The 24,867-nt window shown below is 39.2% G+C and overlaps 2 protein-coding genes across 2 annotated transcripts; one reads left to right on the top strand and one right to left on the bottom strand.

The window, feature by feature from the left end:
* Positions 1-1,262: 1,262 nt before the first annotated feature.
* Positions 1,263-11,062, top strand: LOC129357578 (protein FAM13A-like). Its single transcript, XM_055026703.1, is given in 13 exon segments — positions 1,263-1,938; positions 1,940-2,076; positions 2,680-3,004; positions 4,977-5,118; positions 5,599-5,680; positions 5,968-6,028; positions 6,225-6,260; positions 6,262-6,346; positions 6,438-6,521; positions 7,013-7,108; positions 7,471-7,682; positions 7,789-7,890; positions 8,357-11,062. Coding segments are annotated over 13 exon segments (1,560 nt in total). The 5' UTR covers positions 1,263-1,864; the 3' UTR covers positions 8,481-11,062.
* Positions 11,063-11,101: 39 nt separating this feature from the next.
* Positions 11,102-23,508, bottom strand: LOC129357577 (neutral ceramidase-like). The gene is made up of 21 exons (XM_055026702.1): positions 23,403-23,508; positions 22,745-22,868; positions 22,276-22,355; positions 19,967-20,110; positions 19,356-19,532; positions 18,555-18,682; positions 17,944-18,021; positions 17,278-17,398; positions 17,008-17,133; positions 16,845-16,931; positions 14,969-15,073; positions 14,377-14,458; positions 14,168-14,283; positions 13,877-13,971; positions 13,736-13,775; positions 13,553-13,651; positions 13,183-13,278; positions 12,597-12,746; positions 12,256-12,312; positions 12,029-12,117; positions 11,102-11,704 (listed from the first exon to the last, which is right to left on the bottom strand). The coding sequence occupies exons 2-21, from the start codon at positions 22,857-22,859 to the stop codon at positions 11,482-11,484; spliced, it is 2,208 nt and encodes a 735-aa protein (XP_054882677.1). The 5' UTR covers positions 22,860-22,868; positions 23,403-23,508; the 3' UTR covers positions 11,102-11,481.
* Between the last annotated feature and the right edge of the window lie 1,359 nt (positions 23,509-24,867).

The raw sequence follows: 24,867 nt of genomic DNA, 5'->3' as shown, positions 1-24,867 counted from the left end.
TCAATCCAACCCCAAGAATATGAGTAAATAACACAAAACAATATTAATCGACTATTACACCAACGTGGCCTATGTGACACACCTGTCTGTTCTGAACTTTAGTAGAAGCTGTTATTTCTACATACATGTACAATCTTGTGTTTGCATTGGTGCTAATATGTTTTGGGTATGAATTGACATTATCATCATATGATTCCTCAGTCAATATATTGACATTTTTCAATTTATATTGTCTGTGTGGACTTGATATTTCACAGCCATCGATCCATCCATCCATTTTCCGGTCACCCTTCTCCCTAACGGGGTCGGGAGGTGCTGGTGCCTATCTCCAGCTGCGTTCCAGGCGAGAGGCGGGGTACACCCTGGACAGGTCGCCAGTCTGTCGCAGGGCAACACAGAGACAAACAGGACAAACAACCATGCACACACACACACTCACACCTACGGAGAATTTGGAAAGACCAATTAACCTGACAATCATGTTTTTGGACTGTGTTAGGAAGCTGGAGAACCCGGAGAGAACCCACACACGCACAGGGAGAACATGCAAACTTCGTGCAGAAAGACCCCAGGCCGGGAATCGAACCCAGGACCTTCTTGCTGCAAGGCAACAGTGCTACCAACTGTGCCACCGTGCAGCCCATATTTCACATTTTGTCATTAGTTCAACTTGGTGGCGTTCGTCCTAAAGTCATAAATTTTTCTTTCTGAACTTTTACATACTAAAGGTCATGGAGAATCATGGAATAGTCATAGTTGTTTTATTTTCTAAATACCAGTGGGAGTTCTGATTGTGGGTCTTGAAAAAAAAAAACTAAATCTCAACATAACTCCACTTTGGTCCAACTGATGATGCAATTTTGAAATATTAAATGGTTGATGTTTTTATCAGCTTCTCAGTACTTCAGTAGGTCTTGTGCCAAATACTTGCTTACTGTGGCTGAAGTAATTTCTCGCATGGCTACTTTCCACTTTTACTTGAGTAAAAATATGTTGAAGTACTCTGGGTATAATTTTTGGGTACTCCATCAATCTCTGATGCTGAAGAAGAGAAGGATGTTTTGTGTGCATCTTTCTGTGAGGCAGCAGCTTCACTGCCTCTAAGGAGAAGGACGTCCCTCCTCCTCCTCTTTTCCTTCATCTTGCCCGTTTATGAATGAGATGATGATGTCAGCAGCAGGGCCCTCCCTCTCTGATGCGGGAAAAACCTCACAATCAGATAGAGCCGGTCCCCCGCACACTCGTCCTGACGGAGGCAAACATCTCCATCCTCCTTCTCTCATCCCCCTCCTCTTCCTCTCAAGACTGAGGATGAGTAATCCAGCCGGTGAGGGAGGGGAGACGAGAGAGGTGCGCACACAGTGAGGGCGAGAGAGGAGGAGGAAGGGAGGAGACCATTGCATCGTCACCACCATCATCATCGTCAGTGAACGTGCAAGACGACAGGCTGAGAATTCAAAAAACCGTCCTGCTGAGCTGAGTCTGATCGGAGCAGGCTAATTCCTGAGCACTCACTGCCAGCGCAGGAGGAAGGAATCAGGAGAGCATCATCCACGGCAACCGGATTTCACTGAAAACCTGGACCACACCGCTGAGTGAGAGAAGGATTTATATTTAACCTCCTTACATCTGGCTGACCCACAGGGATGAGGCTAATTCGTGGGTTAAACCCTGAGTGAGTCATCCTTTCGCCTGGAGGACATGATCGTACCCCAAGAAGCAATCAGCATCTTCCTGCCCCCTCAACATGTAGCCATCCAGGGACAGCGAGCGGGCTAATATCTGGATCCATCTTGGTGACGAGAGTCACTGCTGACCGTGTTGGACATACTCCTCTTAGGACCTGGTTTATCAGTGTGTCGGCATGTTTTGCTTCTGCCTGCAGAGTTCCCTGCTTAAGCTCCAGGCTCTGGATGTGGAAGGAGGGTCCTCGGGGGACGTCCCCAGAGGAGAGCCCCTCTGCCCTGGTCAGCAAGGAGCAGAAGAGCCCCTGCGTCCCCATCGAGTTGGGGGGGAAGGACGGGAGGACGACAGCTCTCTGCCACAGAGCCCCGACAGATGAGAACCACCCACCAGGTATACCTGTCTGTCTCTATTCCTACCTGTCTGTCTCTATTCCTACCTGTCTGTCTCTATTCCTACCTGTCTGTCTCTATTCCTACCTGTCTGTCTCTGTCCCTACCTGTCTGTTTCTTGTCCTCGTCTTTCTGTTCCTGCCCCAACCTGTCTGTCCTCACCCGTCTGTCTCTGTGCAGGTCAGATGGTGTCCCTCTTAAGCTCCTTCTGAAGTATTTTCAGGTTTTTGTCTCAGGGTTTTTGATGAATCAGCTCCTCCTAGCCTCTCACAGAGTGGGTGTGTGTGTGTGCGTGTGTTTTCAGTCTCCCACCTCCCTTCAGCGATCAGCTATTTATAGCCACCGAAGTAAAACTCTGTGAAGCACACTGACCTCCTTCAGCTCCTCGACTCTCTCAAACTGCGTGCTTCACCGAGGCAGCTCTCTGTTAGCATTTGCTGGGAATTTAAAGTGGAACCGGAGACTAAGCAGGATCAGCTGCTGTAGCAAGAAGATCTTTACAACTAGCTAATTGCTGAAAATGTTGGAGAACCGATGTGATCCCATCAAATATGCATGAGAAATGGGCCATTATGTCCATTAATTTGTCGTTTGTTTTCACCAGAGCTCCTGACGGTCCTGACCAGACCTTCACAACCCCCCAGACACCAGCCGTTAGCTTCCATCCGTCCCAGCCAGCAGCCCCTGGTCTCCGACGGGACATTGTCCCCCAGTCCTCATCATTCCCCACAGAGGAGCAGCCCTGGGGGTGAGGTTGGAGGAGGAGGAGATGGATCGGAGGGGGGAGGAGGAGGAGGCGGAGCTCTTCTCCAGCTGCTGGCAGGCCTCCCCAGCCCACTCCCCTCCCCACGCTGCTGCAGCCCCAGCCTGAGGTTCAACTCCGACCCAGATACAGCTCCATCACCACCCTGCAGCCAGCAGTACATGCTGTGAGCATCCAAAGCGTTGTGTTGAGATGTTAACCTTGGGTAAAAATACGGGTATCAAACTCCAGTCCTCAAGGGTGGATATTGTTCATTTCTTGGACAAGAAAATGTGTCTGTTTGATTCAGGTGTGCTGAACCAGGGCATACCTAAATGTCGTTAGAAACTGTCCATGGAGGACTAGAGTTTGATGCAGGTGTCTGCACAAATTAAGGAAGGATTAAGTCATTTGAATCCCAGGCAGGTGTGCTTGAGCATTTAAAACAAATTCAAAATACTCAAGAGAGGTGCTCCTGGTGAGCTGGATGGCATTGATTTAGTGGAATCGATGCCTTCTGGATTCTGGACATGTTGGCTCACAACCCAACATACGTATGACTCAGTCAAACGTAATAACGGAGTTGATTTTGAGCTAGTTTGTGAATTTAGATGTCGTTTGTTCTGAAATAGTTTCAGTTAACAGTCTCACAGACTTGGGATGTGTCTTAGAATTTGAGTTTTGACTTTTGGAACTTGACATCCATCTAATTTTAGTGTAGATATGTTTCAGACAATTTAGGAACTGGGATGTGTTGGTCCTAAAATGGCTCTGATTTTACCAGTCTTCTTTGAGTCCAGAATTGGAGCCCAATTGTTCTTTTATGTTTTTACTGGTGCAGTTGTTGATGGTTTTCTCTGGACTTGTACAATATGTGTCCAGATTTAGGTACAATGTAGGTTTGGGTTTAAGAGTGATAGGACTAGACTTCAACAGCAAGCCCTGGTGTTAAGTTTTGGCACTTGTTGATGCTGTATCTGGATGAGACAGAATGTTTGATTTATCAAGAATAAAATTCTTTTATGTGTTCTTGAGCTTTATTTCTCCTGTGCAGCTCTAGATGAGTGTGTTGTTGGTTATAAATGAAATCTGGGTTTTGACCAGATGTGGGAATTAGCTGGTGGTTTTCACGTGACAGTACTGATCTGGTGATAGATTTCATGACGTAGCTTTTGTTTTGTTTCTTCAGGAATCCCATTTGAACTCATTTAGATTTATATTCCTTTGTATTTGGTTTTGTAGTAATCTAATTTGTTGGTCTGGGCTCAGGCAGGACCATTCTTGCTCCAGGTGAATGCGATGTCATGTTGGTATACTTTGTGCTGAAAGATGACAGCTCCCCAAATACTAGAAAGTGTGCATTCTGATGCAACCACGTTAATTAATTTTCTACTTTGTTTGTGCTTTTGTGTTTTTCAGTTGAGTTTAATGGGTTATAGGTCACATTGAAGGTGGAGAAAGTTTCAGCGATAATTTATTTTGATAACTTTTATTTGCCATCAAATAATCAACAACATTAACAACTCAATATGCATCAACATTTTAATGGGACAATGTAGTTAGTAGTTATCCATTTAAGGCTCTTTTGAATGTTCATTCATAGTGATAGGCAGAGACACAGTGTGCGACTGGTTGCACAATATGAATTTCTATTGGTCATTGTAAGACATAAAGGATTTTCCTTTCAACACACTATCACAAGATGTATAAAAAGAAGCAGAGTGTTTTGAATAAAATCTAGTGAGACTTGTTTTTTTCTTTTTGTCCTGATGAGGCGATTTTATTTTGACCTTGTGTCTGCCTTTTTAATGCATCTTACGTAATCCATCCATTATTTTCCTACTTTATCTTTAGAACCAAAGCTTGAGGCAGGGGTTCAAGTGTGTCCATGACCCAGTTTGAGGTTTGATGTCTCACTAGACTCTCTTTCCATATTACCAAATTTGACTGTGTTTTGCTAGAGAAAGGCTGGCCTTCCCAAATTATTCAGGCATTTTTCAGAATCGACTCCCTGATTACGGGAGCGTTGATGCTCAACAGAAATGAGTGAAACTGAGGCATAATATCTAGTTTGAATTTCACTGAGGCCCTGATTTGTAGTTTATGTTCTGCAGAAAGATGAAAACTAGTGAAGCTGAACCTTACTTTCCTCTATATAGGTGCAGGAGTCTCGGGGACAGGACTGAGGTCTCAGAGGACGAGTGTCCATCGTCCATCCCTTTCCTCACTCGACACATTCAAAGCCTGAAGAAGAGGGTTCGCAGGTTTGAGGATCAGTTTGAGCAGGAAATGAACTACAAGGTAAATCTACACTTCCTCTCTCACATGATGAGGTAACGGTCACCTTGATCAGTTTAAAGCCTTCAACTATGGCTTCTTTTTCTCTTCCTATTTTCGCTTTATTTATGGCATCTGTTCATATTTCACTGTGGAGTAGAACAACAGAAAAACGCATGATTTCCAGCTGTGTTTGTTTCTTTCTTTTCGTGTACTTAAACATAGGATAAACCATTTCATAAGCAAACAAAATAAAGACTGTTTCTACTCCGGACACTCGCGCAGTCTTGATATTCAGAATATATTCCACAAAATATATTGGTGCTCATTCACGCCCCTCTTCTGAATGCCGACCCGGACAACTTCCCAAAACCACAAAAACTTCAACCATCTACTGATATGTAAAGTTTAGTATTGTGGATATTTGTTGTGATGATTTATTTTAAATGGTTTTGAATTCTTAATTGATCTGAATTGTCGTCTGTTTTGTGTTTGTTTTTTCAGCCGTCCCACAATGATAAATATTCAAACCCGGAGATGATCAGAGTGATGAGTGAGCTGGCAAAAGCTCGGAAACAACTTAAAGGTAAACTGCAACAAAGATCTGCAATTTCTGTACCGGTTTATCAAAAAAAAAAAAAAAGAATTATTTGAATTTAGATTTGTCGCAGTTACTATAATTAATCTATTGTAGTTAGAACATCTGAAAAAGACTAATAAAAAACAACAAACCACATAGGTATTTAATTGGTCTTGCTATAATATCCTCCGTTTTCTCTGCAACACATTCCATAAATAGTCGGTTCAATGCAATTGTTAATGCAAATGTTATTCAGTGTATTTTTTGCTGTTTTAATTGTGCCTCCTCTGCAGAGTTGAGACTTCGACAGTCGGTGTTTGAGTCAAAGGAGCAAGAATCCAGCGAAACATGCAGGTAATGTTCCATACAATTTCATCCATTCATTGTTTGAAGTATCAGTATTTACACAGCTAAATTAATTAATTAGAGTAATAAAATTTGTAATCAGATATTTAAAAGGTATAACTCAACTGCTGCATAAAACATTTTTTAAAGATATATATGCATATAAATATATAAATATTTTCATCTGGGTTCTCTTAATCTGCAGATCGGGTTCCGGTCAGCAGGGGGCGTCGGACCACAAACCCATCTCTAGAGGAAACTGTGGAGTCTCTATTCAGGCGGCTGAGAGAAAAGAGACAGTCTCTAGGTCTCCCTGACAACATGAAGGTTTGTGTTCACTGTGACGGGGTCTGAATTGCTTCCGTGAGCTCAGCCTAACCTCCGCTTCGACTTCCTGTCTGCTCCTATTGGTGTACAGGAGATGACGCAGGCACAGATGGTCCTGGAGAAGATCACACTGCAGAAATGTCTGCTGTACTTTGAGAGTGTTCACGGCCAACCAGTAAGACTCCAACGGAAACTTTACCTTCATCTCAGACATTTAATGAGCAGGGGCGTCCCGATACAAAGCAATATTCGATATATCGATATTGCATTTTTGCGTATTGGCGATAACGATATTGATCCAATATGATATCAGCACAATTGATACATACTTATTTTAGTTATTTTTTTGTAAGGAATGGTAGAAAAGGTTTTACAAAGTACTATAGTAAACGATAGCCAACAACTATGTATTGGTTGTAATTAAACATTGAGTCTGGAGTGGAATACCGGAGCGGAGTGCTTCTAATGCTTTTTATGGAGATTTTAGATGCCAATACAATCTGATACTCGTTTTTTTTGGCTTATATTGGATTGATATCAAAATTGGAACGGGACAAACCGATTAATGAGACTTTTTTACCCTTTAGTTTGTGTAGAAATGCTGTTGAAAAGCTTATGTCAAGATAAAGGGTTTCAGAGGCTTATCATCTCCATTTTATCCTTCAGGGAACGAAGCAGGAGAAGAACCTGGTGAAGCCTCTTTACGACCGGTACCAGATGATCAAACGGTTACTGTGTGCCAGCCCCACCATCACTACCATAGTGAGAAGCAAACACACACACACACACACACACACACACACACACACACACACACACACACACACACACACACACACACACACACACACACACACACACACACACACACACACGCAAATTGTTCTTCACCAGTTTTGCTTCTTTCTCAAATAGGAAAAAATCTGAATCAGAAGCAGATTCTGTTTTCTGTTTTCTCTGGTGGCACTCTCAATAAAAAATATATTTCAGCTTTTACTAAACTCAGTGGGTTAATGTAGCTGAAAATCAGTTTATCCAATGTCTAAATTACAAACATAAAACCAAAGAACTTGTGCGTGGAAGAGAGAGCGTACGGTAATCCATTTTCTGTTTCTGTCCCTCAGGAGGAAGAGGAGGGCTCAGATGAAGAGTCTCTGACCTCCTCTGTGGTAAGTGATGTTCTAGTGCCGCCTTCTTGCAGAGTGACGTGGCCAGCTGCCAATGAGGAGGACAGCGACCGGGACAGCGACCCGGCCTTCGTGTCCCCAATAGACGAGGTGAAAGCCGTCCGTCAGCACGGAGCTCTCATCACGGCCAACCTGCATGAAGCGTCCAGGTGTGCTTTTACCGAATTACAGCTGCATCTGCATCTGCATTCTTCATGGTTTACTTTACAACAGAGCTGAATGTCTTTTAACCTTCCTCTCCTGACGCTGATTAAGGTCTCAGCTGCTGGAGTGTTTGCGGCAAACCAGAGCTGAGAAGAAGATCAGGAGAAAAGTTCTGAGGGAGTTCGAGGACGAGTTTTACCGTCAGACCGGTCGGTATGTAAGCCCACAGTGCCCGTTCTAAATCATGAGAAAATACACATTTGCAATTGTTAGACTTTGTAATGTTTTGGTATTGACTAGTCACAAGTTTTGAAAATTGGCAAAACTTTTGTCCTAAAGCTTCTGTAATGCAGGAAACATGGAAGAATCCCCTTTAAAAAACAACATATTGAGGATTCTGTTCACTTCTGGATGCGATCTAAATGTTTTAAAAGTGTTCCAAACTTTAAACGTCTATGTGATGAGTGATCAATGATGGAGTTCCCCCTTTTAGCTCAGCTGAGGTATTGTGAGCCTTGTGGGAAGTGCAAAAAAAATAAATGTAAAAACGGCAGATTGCCAGAATTTTACATTTTAAACATGATTAAAAAGATTAAAAAGTGATTTGATCAGGATTTTTCTTAAATAAGTGAGCAGCCATACATGGCGTAACTTACCAAGTGGCTGGTTTTCCCAACAGAGTCTGCCAGAAGGAGGACCGCACTCCGATAAAGGAGGAATACCAGGAATACAAACAGCTCAAAGCCAAACTGCGGCTGCTGGAGGTTCTGCTCAGTAAACAGGACGTCAACCAAACCCCCTGAAGGCAAACAACAGAAGTAAACTACGAAAAAAAATAAAACTATCAAATGTTAGAAATTAGTGCCATACATCATCTTCAGAATAGCAGTATTTCGACACAATGTCTGAAATGATTCCGTCACCTTTTCCACATGTTTCTCACACATTTCTGATGTGTTTCAAACATGTTTTCAGGTCTTCAATCTAATATGTCATCAGTTCAATATACTGCACAAGTGCAAAATCCATTTAGAGCGTCATTTATCCCACAGTAATTTTCTGATATCTGAACAAAACTTCCATATGTGTTTGTAGTTTATACGGTTTGTCCAAAGCGACCACGATCGATGGAAAACATGTTCATAAAGTGTTTAAAAGGTTCTCTTCATGAGGCTAAAGTGTGGTTGAAGTGTTGCCCGTGTGTGTTCGTATGTGTGAAACTGTGTGACTTTGTGTTTGATGTTTCCGGCGTGAGCCGCTCCCGGTTTTCCCTCTATTTCCTCTTAAACTGCCCTGAAGCTGATCAGTCAAAACGCCCGGACTTCTGCTCCGGTCGGCCCAGTTTAATGTGAACAAACATTCCTTCAATCTCTGACATTCATTCTTTTTTAAAATAAAAAACAAAGGGGTCTGTTTTCATTGGTGAAGAAAGTTGCACAGATGGTTGAGATGCTTTCATTTTGTTTTACCAAATGAAGACGACCAACTTTTACTTAAACAAAAAAAGAAAAAAAAGAAAGGTTATCAGATCCACATTATTCCTGGCTGTAGGATTAAAACATTAGTTACGTCCAGCACAATAATGGCAGCTGCTTAAAAATACTTCGTATATTTTAACAAATATCACAAACTTGATTGAATCTCAAACATGTCTGAACATGCCAACTTTTAGCAATCTTTTCAGTTACAAATTTAATCCAACAAACCTTGGCCATATATTGGTTATTTTAGGAATGCTCAATAAAAATAGTCTGATCAACAACTTATGTGCTCTTAACTCATTTAAAAACATTGAAATCACCAAATGAATTCCATCCTAAATATTAATTTTTCGCCCCCAACACTGTGACCGTCTGTCTGTAGCTAAGAATCTGACAAGGCGGACAAATATTTCATTTTATTTCAATGCCGATCCTGAAGGTACTGGCATGATGATGATATTCAAATTCAAAAATCCCATTTAAGATGTAAAGGCTGATGTTCCTACGTGTTTTTAATCACTATATGCTCAATCAGAGGCCGCTTGTCTATATGCTGAAATGTTATCGAATGAAGTTTTCAACAATCTATGAAACGCATCACAGCATCCAGGGATAAAGTGGATCCGCAAGCAGGTTTCTCAAAGCAGATATAATGAAAAGAAAAATATTTTAAAAAGTGTTAACTTAAATATATATATTTTTAATAGTTGTGGTTCAAAATTAAAGACAGTAAATAACATATAAGGTGGCACCTTTCAGTTATTCAATGTTTATAGTCAAAATTCAGTTTGCATTCCAACAGACTGGAGACATAATTTGACTGAAGCCACAATAGTTTTTACATTTATATTTTTTTAAATGTTTTAGCATTTGTGCCTTTAATAATCACAGAGATATTAACAATGTTGACATGAAGCTGTGACTCAAACATGAGAACAATCTGTTACGCTTTAGCTCCGGTTTAGGGAAAAAAATATGATTTGTTTTTAATCCGAAAGAGCTGCTTCCTATTATAAAGTAGAACCAAAAGATTAGAATTATTTTTAATTATTCACTTATATTTAAATATGTTTGTTGCTGTTGGTCAGAATGGTTTTGAGAAGAAAATATGGAGGGATCCTCTGCTCCAGCATCATCAATCTACCTGTGAAGTCACTTTAAGTGCAGGAGGACATCCATCGCTCAGTGTTTAATCCGACTGCTGAATGAACAGAGATGCATGTTTTAATACATCCAAGCACTTTAAATTTTCAAAAAGGGAAAAATCATTTTCACCCAAAAACTCAATATGCAAACGGGTTTAAGTTGCTCTGGTGACGTTTAGTTTTCCATATCTTCAACGCATAAGAGTTTCAGTTGTTAGGGATAAGAGTGCCGACAGATAATCTGTAAATATCTGTGAATGTGCGAGATGTCGAGAGAGAGAGAGAGAGAAAAAAAGGGCTTCCAGAGGCTGCAGGGCTCAAATGTCGAACGTCACATGAGTAACGTCTGTGCGTCAGTCGATCCAAACAGTTATATGCTGAGTGAACCTGGAGAACAAATCCGTTTTTTCAGAGTTTGTGATGATGATTCATATTGCAGCCGACTTAAAAGGAAAAAAAAAACAAAAAAAAAAACATCACATGTTCAAAACTAAAAATGTACTCCATTGTTGAGGAACAGCATGTGTAAAATAATCATAATCGAGCTTGTGGGTTCCGTTATGTACAAAGAAACCTTGGTAGTCTTCTGTAACCCGATCTCTCTGATGAAATGTGTTTTACTTGACCGAGGTTTAGTTGTCCGCCGACTTCCTGAAACCGCCGAATGCACGTCAGTGTTGCTGTAGTGACCTTATCCATGCTGCTGTGACGATTATTATTGTTCCTGTAATGTATAACCCTGGCCTGGCTGAGACATTTCTATACAGACAAGTTTAAAATAAATATTTTTGCTATAAATGTGAGTTTGTCATTTTTAATTGAGTTAAATGTTTAGTTGAGGGTTGGAAATACAGTAAGTGGGAGATTTTAACAAATAAAAGAGATCAAATATGGGTGCAACAGTACTGTAATAATAGGATGAAACACCTGCAAAGATGACCACAAAGACAAAGAGAGAAACTGTTCTCAAAAAACACAAGATTATAGGTCTGAGACACAATGGAAACGCTGCAGAATCAAGGAAAACAAAATATTCTCACCAATATACACAAAGCAATTCATTTATATTTCATAACTTATTATTTTGAAATATTATTTTTCAAAATGGCTCATTCCTTAAATCTAAACAAATGTTTCTGAGATCCTGATGGGACACTTCTGAGAGTTCAGAGGAAGGATCAAGAGTTGTGGACAGGTTGGTCATGTGAGTAATAGTAGCTGGACCTGACCAAGAAGACGTCGGACGAGCCTTCGTACGGCATGATGACGGGTCTCAGGCCATTTAGCTCTTTGTAATGTCCAAAGTGTCTGATCCTGTAGGAGCCAGTAGGAGCAGAGGAGGGGATGAACCATTCAACTGTGGCATTGTTCTGTCGATTTGAACCCTTTAACCAATGAAACCTGCAGAAATTACAGTGAACTTTAGTCTCAGGTTTAAAGAAAATATGTTACATTTACAAAAAAAAAAAAAAGGTTTTCTCCTGCAGTTTGTGGCCTGAAATTGAAATTGCTAGGTCCCAACTCAAAACTGTCGAAAAAGAACATTTACATACCTCCTATTGTACAGGTAAGTCACAAATGAAAAAAAAAAAAAATACTGACAAGCCACACAACACTACACTGATGCAAGTTTTTGCTAAGTATTTTTTCATCCCATTATTTAAGAATGTTGAAATGCTTTTATTTTTCATTTTTATCCATCAAGAAATTTGCAGGTAAACCAACCTGGTCTCCCACGACGCGTCATTGTAAACAACCTCCCAGATTTTTGTTCTGTTGTCATAAATCTCCACTGTGACAAATGTCTTGTCGCTCTGCAACAAAGAAAACAAGTTGTTAGTGAGGATGAAAACAGAATCTTACAACAATTCTGTAAAATGCTCAGACGTTCAAAGGTAAAATCTACCGACTACTGCAGCAAAAAAACAACAACAAAAAACCTCTTTCCTTACAATGTCTCCTGAATGTCGAGGATTTCCTGCTACAAATGTGACTGAGACGACATCACCCTTAAAAAAAGAGATGGAAACAAAGTGTATTTTAGATATGTACATAAAAAACATATCTGCATTTAAGTATATGCATACAAGGAATAACGTAAAAGGTTATCTTGAAGTGTTCCATTTATTCCGCTTTTGATTAAATTAAGTTAAATGAAACAAAAATATTTGAATTGTTGGAGAATTTGTGCCAAAATAAAGTATTCAGTGATTAATGGAAGTCTGATGAATGCTTAATAAATCTACATGACATTATGAAAACAATAAAGCGGGTGTGAGGTTGGGCCTCCTACCTGCCTGTAGGCGGGAAGAACTTGCTCCAGAACATCTCCGAAGCTGCTGTTTTCAGGCTTCCTGTCCACCGCTGCTGCAGCCATTAAATTAAAGAGGTTGTTTGTAAAGAAGGGAGGCTCAGGGCCAACAGGCAGCTCTGACACTTTGTCCTGAAAACACAAATTATGCATTTGATTTATACTTATACATATAAGTTCGTTGTTGAAGCATCAAACATCTGAGATTTTCAATTATTCATTATTTTTTAAAATCCAGACGTCAGAGCAACCTTTTGCAAAACGTTAGTTTTTAAAAACTCAAAAAACCCACACACAGCTTTTCTGATAACCTAACATGGAATCCAGAGAGGTGATTTTTTTTTTTGCATTCACAAATGTCATCTTGACCTCTGCTTCTTCCCTTTACCAACCCTAACCCTAGTCTAAAAAAATACACTGTCCTCCTAACAGTAACATTAATCACTTAAAATGTCAATATTCATCACCGTTTACTTCTAGCCGGTGATGAAGAATACCCTAACTAAAAATTATTATTATTATTTCTTCTTTTTAAATCACAGCAAACTTATTCATTGCCTGACCACACCTGGGCGATGGCTTTGGCTAGTTCACGGTACTTGTGCAGGTAAGCAGTGAGTGTGTGTGGACCATAGATGGTGGACGCTCCTTCATACCGCTGCACCTGCAACACACGGGTGGAAATTTGTTGGATAATGTCAGAAAGTAACTTGAGACAAATATCAGGCCATGAAAAAAAAAAAAGAAAAAATAAGTCTCTCATCATAACTAAATTTATTGAAATTTCACATAACATGTAACTGGACTTAGAGTCTTAAATGCTTGATTTAGGTTCATTTAAGCACCTCTGTTATGAATTATTCTCATTTTGTTCTGGTCTTGTCTGCTTGGTAGACTGATTTTAAGACGACACATTTGACGACTGATCTGACAAATACCTGGTACTCCTCATACGTGGTTATGTAGTGAGTGTAGACGTTACTAAGTCCGGCAATCACCACCTCTGAGTTCCTGAAGGTGTCCACTGCCGTCAGCTCCTGATAAACAACAACATGTGTTAAGACCTCCGTGTAAAGCCACGTGACGCGCTGCCAAATTTTTGTGTCCATGTCGGTGCTCACTTTTTTGACCGCTTCTCGTAGCCTCCTTCCTGACATGGTGCTGTGGAAGCAACCACATAAATAAAGAGCATGTAAGCAGCAGTGCTACCAGTAAACTTAGTGAGCAGGCAGCTTCAGATAATTGAGGTACGACGCGGTTACGTCATTTCTCCAGGGACGGCGATGACGGCCACGGAGCCGACGGTGATGATCTGAACATCCACAATCTGAGGATGCCAAGGCAGAGGCCAGTTCATCTGTACGCCACAAAAACAAAGTGTGCTTCAATGATCACATGTTTGATCTTTAAGTAGACAGAAGAGCAAGCGTTCACATAAGCAGCACGTTGAAAATGACAGAGTAATACAAATGTCAGTCTTGTATTGATTTGTACTCTGTCTGGTCATCTTTTGGAAAAATAAAAATCAGCGTCTGAGTTCTGCTATGTTTCACCTCGCCTGTGCTGAAGAGGATGGGTTTGGGATGATGACATTCCTTCGTCTGATTGGATGGTGGCCCCACCAGAGCATCCCTGATCCCATCCCAAAAGGGGTCTCCTTCCACGGCACCTTCACACACAAGCGAGGGTCACAGGCTATGTCAGGGAAAGGGCAACGTTTCGTACTGACATTTGAATGAGAGCAAGACGACAATTAAGCCACCTTGAGTGAAATTCAAGTCTCCTCCCCCGTCTATCGTTCCTGCTGCAAAACTGTGACCCAGTGCTGGTTTGCATGTGCTGACCTAAGAAAACCCAGCACAGACATAAATATATACGGGGGTAATGTAGGAAAAATTCCAGTTTGAATTACTAAACTCGTAGAAGCTTTCCCCAACTTTCAGATACTCACAACAATCTAAAAAAACCAAGATTTTACTGAGAGTTTATTTGATAAAACTTCCTATCACTCCAGACACCATATTTAATGATGACATGTATCTTAACTCACAATTTGCTTGCTGCCACTCTCTACAAATCGTCAACATAATTGAAAATACAGGTAGAAGAAATTTGCAAAAAATCCTTTCAGAAATTAAGCATTGCGGTGATGGATGATTTGAAAAGGTCTCTGTAACAAGAAATATGTCAAATTCAAACAACATTTTAATAAATCTGAATGCAAAGGATGTTGAATTGTATTTTTTTTTTAAATCACGTACAAAAATGATACATTTTCAATAAATACCTCAGGTTCTAAACTTTATTTTAACAATTATGATCATTCTAAATATGTTTTATGTGTGCTTCCTGACCGTGTGTGTGTCGTTGATCTTGATGGTGACGTCCGTCATGTTGACCCACTGATGAGCAAACTGAACTGGACCTGTGACCTCTTCCACTGCGTTCGCATACAATTCCTACAGGGGGCAGCAGTGCACCGTCAGCCATTTTTGTAGGTCTGTGTTTCTCAACCCTTTTTGAGCCAGTGACCCTCCTATCCATTATCCAGCCCCCTCACTGCCCCCATCAAATAATTTGTAGGCTGCTTTGCACTGAATATTATTTTATTATTAACATTACTGTCACTATTGTTGATGTTTTGATTTTTATGCTTGTTTCTGTATTTAACATCAAAAATAATTACCCAGAGAACTTGAATAGAAATGTTTTTTTTTTTACAGGTGTCTAAGAAAAATGCAATTAATGGATATTCAAGTTAAAAGTAGTGGGCCTAACAGCAGCCTATCAGAGTGGGAAAAAATATTCTTGTTTTGTGCCATTTTCTGATGTTAGTTGCTAAATCTTGAACAAAATGACCAAAGATATAAAACAATGCCAAAGTTTAAACTTTGATCTGTTTGCAAAACAACAGTAATCTGCAACATGAAAACATAGACAGAACTGCAATAGTGTCAATCGTAACTCTTCTTCTCTTTAATGTTTCTGTCAGTTTCTGGTGGTGCAGAGCTGTGCTGCCTTCAGGAGAATGGGACATCGGAGTATCACCATAAAATTTCACCCACATGGCATTTATTATGTGAAGCTGTGCTTTCAATGGAAAAGTAAAAGTTCCAGATCCTTTTAATGGCATATAAAAGGATCATGGATTATATCTTTATATACTCCTGTCTATTGATTTATAGATTAATAGTTTTACTGGACAGATATTACACACAACAAAGCTGGTTCTTAATTAAATCCTAATGAGTCAAACTGAAAGTGTCATGGAGTCACTGAACACCGTCATGACATCAACACTGATATGAAAAGTAATTTTGGAGAAATAAATATATAAAATATAATCCAAATTTAAAACATAAATAAGTGATAAGCTTCTTACTGTTATTGTCTGTAAAATATATTTCTTCTTAGTACTAGATGTGGTCTCAACAAACCCATGGCACCTCAACAATATTATTTTACCTTTTATCTGAAAACAGTGTGTGTTTGTTGTCGCCATGCAGTCCTCTGTATTAATTATTGCTAAAAAGGTCTTGCCATACAGGTTTATTCCTCTGTATTTAATTTAATTTCTTAGTTTATTCTTACATTTTGTGCTTCAGTCATTTGATTAGTATGATGATCTCTTGGTTTATTGCTATGCCTTCTTTAGTTTCTTTCTTGTTGCTGGTTTTATTTTATCGTTTGTATTAACCACCAGTAATCTTCACTCATCATGTCAATCACCTGCTGCTCCGCTTAATCATCATGTGTTTCACCTGATTTGCCCCTCGTAGTGATTTTTTATTGTTAACCGCCAGATTCTTTGATCAGCATTGCCAAAACATGTACAAAAATCTTCAATAAAACAAAATATTTGAAAGTCAGACACCAGATAAATGAATAACAGCAAGGCCATCAGCCGGTGTAACGCTGAACTGATGCGGTGAAGCGCTGAACTGATGCGGTGAAGCTATCAGAAGCCAACAAACACTGAAGAGAAGAGTTGCCATCGATACAGTTGCAGCCAAGCATGTTTTAATGTTACACAATACAGTTTTAGCAAGTTGCTCAAAGTCTAAACTGGTATTGTTGTGCATATGAGGTGTATGACATAATCTCAGCACCCCCAATTTGTAAAAATGTCCGCCAGCGCCCCCTGTTGTCCTCTGAACTCCTCCGTTGAGAAACTATTTTTGATTAACACTTTTAATCTGAGCTTCTGTTGTCACAAAGAACATAATATACCTTTGCCTTCAAGTAGATGTTGTGTCCAATGATCCTTGTGCTGTCAAACATGTCTATTCCTGGCCCGAATGCCTGACACATTTTAGTCTGAAAGAGACACACTTAGTCCTCAGCTCTTAAAGGTGGCAGTCTGTATAATCTTATATAGAGTGCATTTTTTTACCCCTCCAACTGGGCAGGAACTGTTGAGATAGTCACAGGGAAGCCCAGTGTTCACACAATAAGGTCCTCTGGTGTTTGGAGTAACGTCGCCAAGGTTACTGGAGGAGAAACCCGCCACAAAACCTCCCTAAAAACATACAAGTCAACTCATCAGTAAAATCAATGAGTGGAAAGAAAAATAAATGCAATTTATATCAATTCAATGCAAATGGGAGCTTGTCTTTGAAATAAATTTGTAAGGGACATTCAAAGCAATGGATGTGTCCTGCACCTGTCCAGGTAGCTCTCCAGGGTTCTTGTCCTCCTCCAGCAGGTAGGAAGCATAACCCATGTTATCGCTGCTCACCATGCGATTGGTGTAGTTCATGCTGACAGCATGCACAGCAAACCAGCTGTGGACAAAGGAGCTTCATATTAGGACCTTTAACGGTTAATTAACTGTATGCAAATATTAAACTTTAAACTGTTTTACAATATTTTTCTAAACAGATGTTAACAGAAAAATATTTTACATTCTTACTCTGCAGGAGCTGGTTGATTGGAAAGTGAAGTCAAATTTAAACAGATGAAGTTTAGAAACATGGTGTAGACACTCAACGTTTATTTGCTAATGATTGTAGTGGAGAATATGAAAATTTGACATAGTTTTAGAGATGCAAGTTCGATACTAATTTGTTTTTGATTCTAAAAGAAAGAAATCCTAAAAAAACTAAAATTTTATGAGGTCCCCTTCAGTTTCTGTGATGCAAAAATGACGTGGAACAGCTCAGGCTGTTGTCAAAGCACAAAAAGTGTAGTAACCTTGGTTGATAATCCAAAATTAATATACTCATCAATAATTTAAACAATATTGGAGCAACTGAAGATATTTGTTTAGAAGTAAACGTAATTATTCATTTGCTCTTATAAACAATAATAAAAAAAATCATATCTTTACCTAATCATACCAATCCCATCGCCATCCTGATCTGTGAACTTCAGCACCAACACCTCTTTGTCTGTGTTCGACTTGTACCTGAAGAGTAGAGTTAGCATTCATTAATAGTGTCCTCAGAAGTTTCACCAGCTGAAAAAGCTGGTTAAAGCAGGTCTGATTGAAAAAAAACAAAAAAAAATCAAATTTTATCTGCTCTGATATCTGGGCACAGCTATTTATTGATATAAACAGAGATGAATGAGATTTTTCTTGCTCTGTAGGTTCAACATCTCCTGGGTTTCATCTAATAATTTCATCTATTGTACACTAGAAATACATATAACGCCTAATGGTCAATTTGATATGTGAATAAAAATAAAGTAATAAAACATTTCTCAAAAATGTTTGGAGAAAGTAGAGGAAAAAATGCTCAACATCAAAGTAGAACAAACTCAAAAGTCAAAGTATTGTGAAAAGTAAGGGAAAAACCTGTTAATAGCTTTAAGCTAAATCCATTAACACTGTCAACTAGTGTCATTATAATAAAACAAGATGAACAAAGATATAAAACCAGGTGAGAAAGGGAAGGAATCTGGATCTTCACCTCTTTCACTGTTTGCATCCATTCATACCTGTTCCTTTCTTTTTTTGGGTTGTTCATGTAGGAGTGAGGACTTCTGTTCAGGCTGCTGTCGTCGAGCTCTCCTCTGTTCCTGTAAATCCTGCCTGGCTTCATGTTACTGTGAGCTATGTCTATGCTCTGAAATAAGATTGAAGTTAGTTAACCCTCCTGTTGTCCTCGGCTCATGTCGACCGAGGACAAGCCCTTAAAAAATATGTTTTTCAATTGCAGCTGCATACAGAAACTTTAATCTAACAGTCCTGCATCAGAACTACGGTGTGCACAACTCAGGGGGAAGTTTAGGCTCAAGCAATTCAAATGTGAACTTTGCAAAAGAAATAAAAATAACTAAACCCAGGCCTCAGGTCAGACTGACCGGAAGACTAAGGAAATCACAGCTGGACAGGCAAACAGTATGGAATGGCATCACTGATCTCCGTAAAACTGATATCTTTTCAAATTTCCCCCCCCTCCTGTTGCCCTCGGGTTGACATGACCCGAGGACAAGCCCTTATAAAACATTTTTTTAATTGCAACTGCATACAGAAACTTGAAATCTAACAGTCCTGAATCAGACCTACAGTGTTCACAACTCAGATGGAATTTTCTGCTGGAGCAATTCAAATGTGAACTTGACGAAAAAAATAAGACTAACCTAATAAGGAGGGTTAAATAACTATGAAGATGTTACAGATGATGTTGTTTTTCCAGAAAAAAAAAATGAAATTCAATATTTTAGGTAACATGCAGGTTGCTTGGGAAACCCAAACTGGAGTCAGACAGGAACCAGACCTCTCTGGTCCACACGAACCTTAACGATGCCGTTGACCAGAGGCTCCACGGCTGCCTTGATGTACCCCTTACTGGTGAGCATAAAAAGTGTGTACTGGAAATATCCTGCTGGTCCGCAGTGGGTGTGTGTCCCACTCAGAACTACGTTGTCATGTCTGTACAAGTCTCCGTACTTGTCCTTCAGTGCCTGAAGAACCTGAAAACAGAGACATTTGTACAATAATTATAATCCTGACATCAACCAGGTTGTGAATTCTAAACAATCTGGACAGTAAAAGCAGCATTGTAAGCCTTCATTATATGATTACGCAGGTAAGAAGTACAAACCTAACCCACTCACTTCCTTCTTTTTGCTTGCAATCAGGTAATTTCTTAGTTGTTTATTTGTCTATGAATGTGTGTGGAGCAGAATAAAGCAGGTCATTTGTTATTTCCCTGTGGAAAACTGTTGTGTTCCAGCAGGAGAAGAGGTATTTTTAAGAAAACATAAAGTATGTAGGAAACAACAGTATGTGCAATATGGGGACAATAACAACACAATCTGTACAAGGCATTTTGTCCATCATTCCTCGGTACAGATGTGTGTGTGTGTGTGTGTGTGTGTGTGTGTGTACGTGTGTGTGTGTTCACCTCCAGCCGCAGCCTCTGAGAAATCATCCCCACATCAGCAGTGACGAACACGACTCTTCGACTCCCGTCATCGATGATGAAGGCTCGACTGTACAGGCGTGTGTGTATCCCTGCAGCAGTTTGTTGAGGGTTTGCATAACCCATCTGAAATACACAGAAAAAACATGTTTTGTGAGGAGGACAGCATTCTTATCATCATGTTAGAAGGATGATTTTAGCATTTAGAACTGTGGGCAGTGGGGATCAATGCTTGTGCACGTAAAGATGAGCTTTAAGCTCAGTCCATGTTCTCTGGCACAGTGTGAAGGGTGGCATTGAATAACTGGTAAACATTCAGCTATATGGTTTTCCCATTTCTATAGAAACATAAATGTTTTGGACAGTTCACCTGCTATTGTCAAACTTATCTGACTCTGAATAGAGGATACAAAGATTTTGCCAAGCAAGAAATTTGACTTCAAGATTTTCGTTTCAATGGTCTGTATGGAGAGTTCTGAATCTGTCTCAGGCTCCTGATATGGTGTCTTGAGAATAAATTGGCCTCAACTACAAGACATTCAGCTATCTTGAAGAATGTATGGAAAAATTAGTCATCCCCGTTCAGATTAGACCAGGCCACCTGCTGAGAGGCCTACCAGCAACATCTTCTTGCTGTTTTCTGGTAACTCAGCAAGATTTCTGATGAGTCATCATAAAGGATATCAGTCTAACACGCCCAGTCAGGTGAAGGGGCGTCCTGTCTCCTACAGACTTTCCTTCTTATGATGTTGTTGGCCTGCTTCAGATGTGAGGACCATTCAAACACTGTTAGAGTCAAAGGATTTTTTCAGTGATAATCTGCTGATAACTAACAGATAAGAAGTAAACAACCAATGACCCAGTGTAATTAACCCTGAGTGAAATTGCGACCTCAGACAGGCTCTGCTGTTATCGTCTGTATCTGATTTTCTGTTTTGTTAGCGCTGGTGGTGCCTGGGATTGGACCAAAAATTTCAGGATGTTTAGAGATTAACTTTTAGGACTTTGCCCTTATCCTTTAGCATATCTGAGAATGAGCATGTCATTATCAGTGCAACATTTGAATTCTGTTATAATTTCAAAGTGCCAGTAAATAATTATTTTTATGGACTTATTACATACACAGAAACCATAAAAGATTCCACTGTGAAGACGAAATTTCCAATGTTGTGTTGAAACCAAGCAGAAAACTCACCAGAAAACCAGCAATGATTAGAAACGTTAGGTTCTCTTTTACTACAATGTCTGTCACAGAGACATATGCAGTACCAATTGCTTTTTTTTTTACTAGAATCTATAACCCAATTAGACAAAAAATATGAATTTATATCTCCAAAGTGGTATTTCTCAACAGCAACTATTGAAACAATGTCTTTATAATATTAAAAGGTATCTGAATCCTTGTGATAAACAGATTCCAAAAGCAAAACACACAAATTAACAAGTAAAGGTTAATCTGGCATGGGTTGATTTTGATGTAAGCAGACTTGTAATACTGGGCTGGGGGTGTATTCAGTTTGATTTTATTGAATACACCCCCAGGTAATTGATAGGCAATTTTATCTGGCATAGCTTTTTATGCTATGGCTGACACAGGCCCCAATGGACGCCTCAAAAAGCAGTATTACCAGAACGAACCCAAACCCTATCCTGAATCTGTTTGAAGTGTTCACGTAAATAACCCTAATTTTGAATTATAGCAAATATGACAACATAGGGCTGCTCATTTTTAACATATAGTGCATCACAGTGAGTCACCTACTGGGTTGCCTAATTGGAAAATAGTCACTCCAGGGCTTGCTAACTACTGTCCACTGCTGAAACAACCAATGATGAGAAGGTGCTTGTGTCCAGGATCCTGAAGAACACATGGAAACAAGATTCCCCTTGAGAAGAGGCAGCACACCTTCAGTTTATACCTCATCAGAGTTGTTTCAGCAGCAAATGGAGAACCAAAACACTGGCAAGTATGCTGATTGTTAGATGACAGTGATCTTACAGATGCAATTACCTTCAAATTTCTAATTATTCCCAATAAACACTACAAAACTTTCAGTTTTCCTAACACTTGCTGGCAGCATGTGCTTTCTGCTAAGCTGAACTTAATGTTCCCTTAAAGTAAATAGAACCAAACATGGAGATTAAAAGGCAAATGTTATTTTGTAAATAAAGAGACGGACGAGTGGTTTTTGTACAGCTCTGAAGCTCTCCTTCCAAACATTCGTAAACTAATGTGAGCAAAAATTTTCATAGAGAACTCCTTCAAATATTTGGTATGGTTTAATACTGACCAGAGGGATTTCAGCTGGCGGTCCGGTGCAGTCAGATCGGCCTACTCCAATCAGGTAAGTTGTGTCCTGAGGCCCTGGGGCTGGAGGACAGAGATTCTGACTGAGATGAAAAGACTCTTGTCTTGCTTATGGTTAGATTCAACTCTGGAGATAAATGTTCATACTATTCATCAGGTTTAAATTTTCAAAATCAACCAATACAAAATACGAAAACATCCAGTAGAGAACAACCAGTGAGAAAATGTATTTATCTGTGTTATTATTTTTTAGCCAAATGTAAATATTGGCTGTTAAATCCGTTAAATTGATTAGTTTTTCTTTGTTTTCTTGATGTAATATCTGTGTGTTTCTACATCGGGTCAAAAAAAAATCTCATAACATGACAGTTGAATTCCCTGAATGTCTAGTTTTTTTTTTAGTGAACTGGACACAGTTTATAATTTTTTCATCTTCATGTGTATTTATTTACCTTTGTCTTTTTTACCAGTTGTCAGCACTACTATCAGTGCCACACAGACGGCTGTCATGACCACGAGCAGAACGATCAGCGTCACCTGAAGAGCTGAACACCTCCTGGCTGCCATGCTGCCTGTCTGTGCAGAAGAAAACAAATCATCATTTCATTCATGTTTCATTTCACATTTAGCTATCAGAATGTGCTGCAGTCTGTAGGGATGTCATATTACAAAAACACTGAAAAAGGTAAATATTTCCAGGGAAATATTTACTGCTGTGTGTCAACTGCTGCATCTGGTAAAGAAGAGTAGTTGGACTTAAAAATAAAGCAATTAACATAAATTTCTACAAAGTTTGCCTAAACACTTGTCGCACGTCAAGAAACTCAATAAAAACAATTATCTCTAATTGTTGCAAAACACGAGGAAAAGGTGAAATCAAAAAACATTTTTTTTTGTCAGAAAATATCAGTTGGGAAAAGTGAAGGTCTCTGTGAAACCTTGCATCAGATTTATTTCGTCTTATTCAACCTTTCTTCTGAACACTAAATCTAATCTAAAATCAGTCTGACACCCTGGACCTGAAGTTTTCTGGGAAGTACAGACAGATTTACTGACGATGAGGAAGAAAGTAAAAGAAAATATACAGGAACACAGGTAGTTTTGACCCACCTTTAGATTGAGAAGGTCCGGAGAAACCTGGAGAAAGTGGAGAAAGTTTGTGATTGTTTATTGACCTGAGCAGCGTTCTACAGTTCAGAATGTCTCCCAGCCCTGAACGCTGCAGCTGTTATCTACTTCTTGAAGGTTGTTCCACACAATCTGCAGGTTCGCACTTCAAAGGTCAACGGCTGAGCTTCAAACCGCTCTTAGATCTGATAGTTAGCTTCAGATAGAACCAATTGTACTGCTAATAAAGATGCTATCAAAATCTGGCTCTGTGGAAGTCAGCAGAAAAAGATGAAAATATACTTAGAGTCCTGTTTCATTCTCAATGTCTTCCAATCAAATCCAAAATTTGAATGAAGTAAAACCGTTGGTGTCTTCTCACATCACTTTCTCTCCTTCACAATAAAAGGATACATTCGGTGTGAAATATGTATATTGTTTACGTCACAACTCCATATTTAGCTGAAACACCAGAAATAAGGGCTGGATTTGCACTGAAAGTATGTATTGTCTAAAAAGAATGGCTTAACTCAAAATGTAACTTAGTTACCTTCCAAATCAAGTAGTCAGTAATCTAACTAAGTTACTTTTTCAAGGAGAAATAAGTAATCCGATTAGTTACTTTTTCAAATTAACGATGCCATCATTGAAAGGAACAACATCAAGAAAAATATCAGATCTGGGAAATTTGTTGTTATTTTTGAAGAACCATTATCTCTATTTCTATTTTGAGGTTTAAAAATAAAAAAAAATAAATAAAATATTTGCAAAAATGTATACAATTTTGTCTGTGATATCAACCTCGTGACCTTTCTCCAATAAGTTTACAGTAAATCTTATTTTCCCTTACAATAGGTTTTGAGTTTCCTCGCACTAAATTTGCAGACACTCTGGTCTACTTTATAACATTGATTTAAAATTGCATGCATACACATTTAAAGACCCTTAGAAAACGTGTTTATACACTGCACTGATCTACAGTTTTAATGAATGTTCCACCAGCAGAGGGCAGTAGATGTGCAACTTTTTGATTTGACTGCAAGTGAACTGCTGTTTTTTAAACTTTCTTTTCCATATTTACAAGCCACAACTCGTGTTTCTGTTAAAGATCACTGTATGATAACTTTCACAACCTGATCATGTTTTGGAAGAGGTAGAAGCTGGCTGACTTTATTCTCTGTCAGTTTGTCAGACCTTAATCGTGGGTGGAATATTAAATCAATCTGTTTCTTTAGGCTACAAGGAACAATACGCTTTTATGTTTAAAAAAAGATGTAAGTGAACCTTTAATTTTGTTTTGTGTTTTTCTCTTTTTTGTGGTTTTACTCATAGCTATAAAACAAATGAAATCTAATTATATTAAGCAACATGATTTAGTGATCCAGTGAAAAAAACTGAATAAGCTGTTGCTTATGCTTCTACAACATTCAATGTTGATTTTTTTTGTCTGATATTACAGATTCCAGAA

The sequence above is a fragment of the Poeciliopsis prolifica genome, unplaced genomic scaffold, assembly GCF_027474105.1.
Source record: "Poeciliopsis prolifica strain line A6 unplaced genomic scaffold, Auburn_PproV2 SCAFFOLD259, whole genome shotgun sequence".
Lineage (NCBI taxonomy): Eukaryota > Metazoa > Chordata > Actinopteri > Cyprinodontiformes > Poeciliidae > Poeciliopsis > Poeciliopsis prolifica.
Note: the sequence above shows the minus strand (reverse complement) of the source record. Positions and strands in the feature narration are given on the sequence as shown.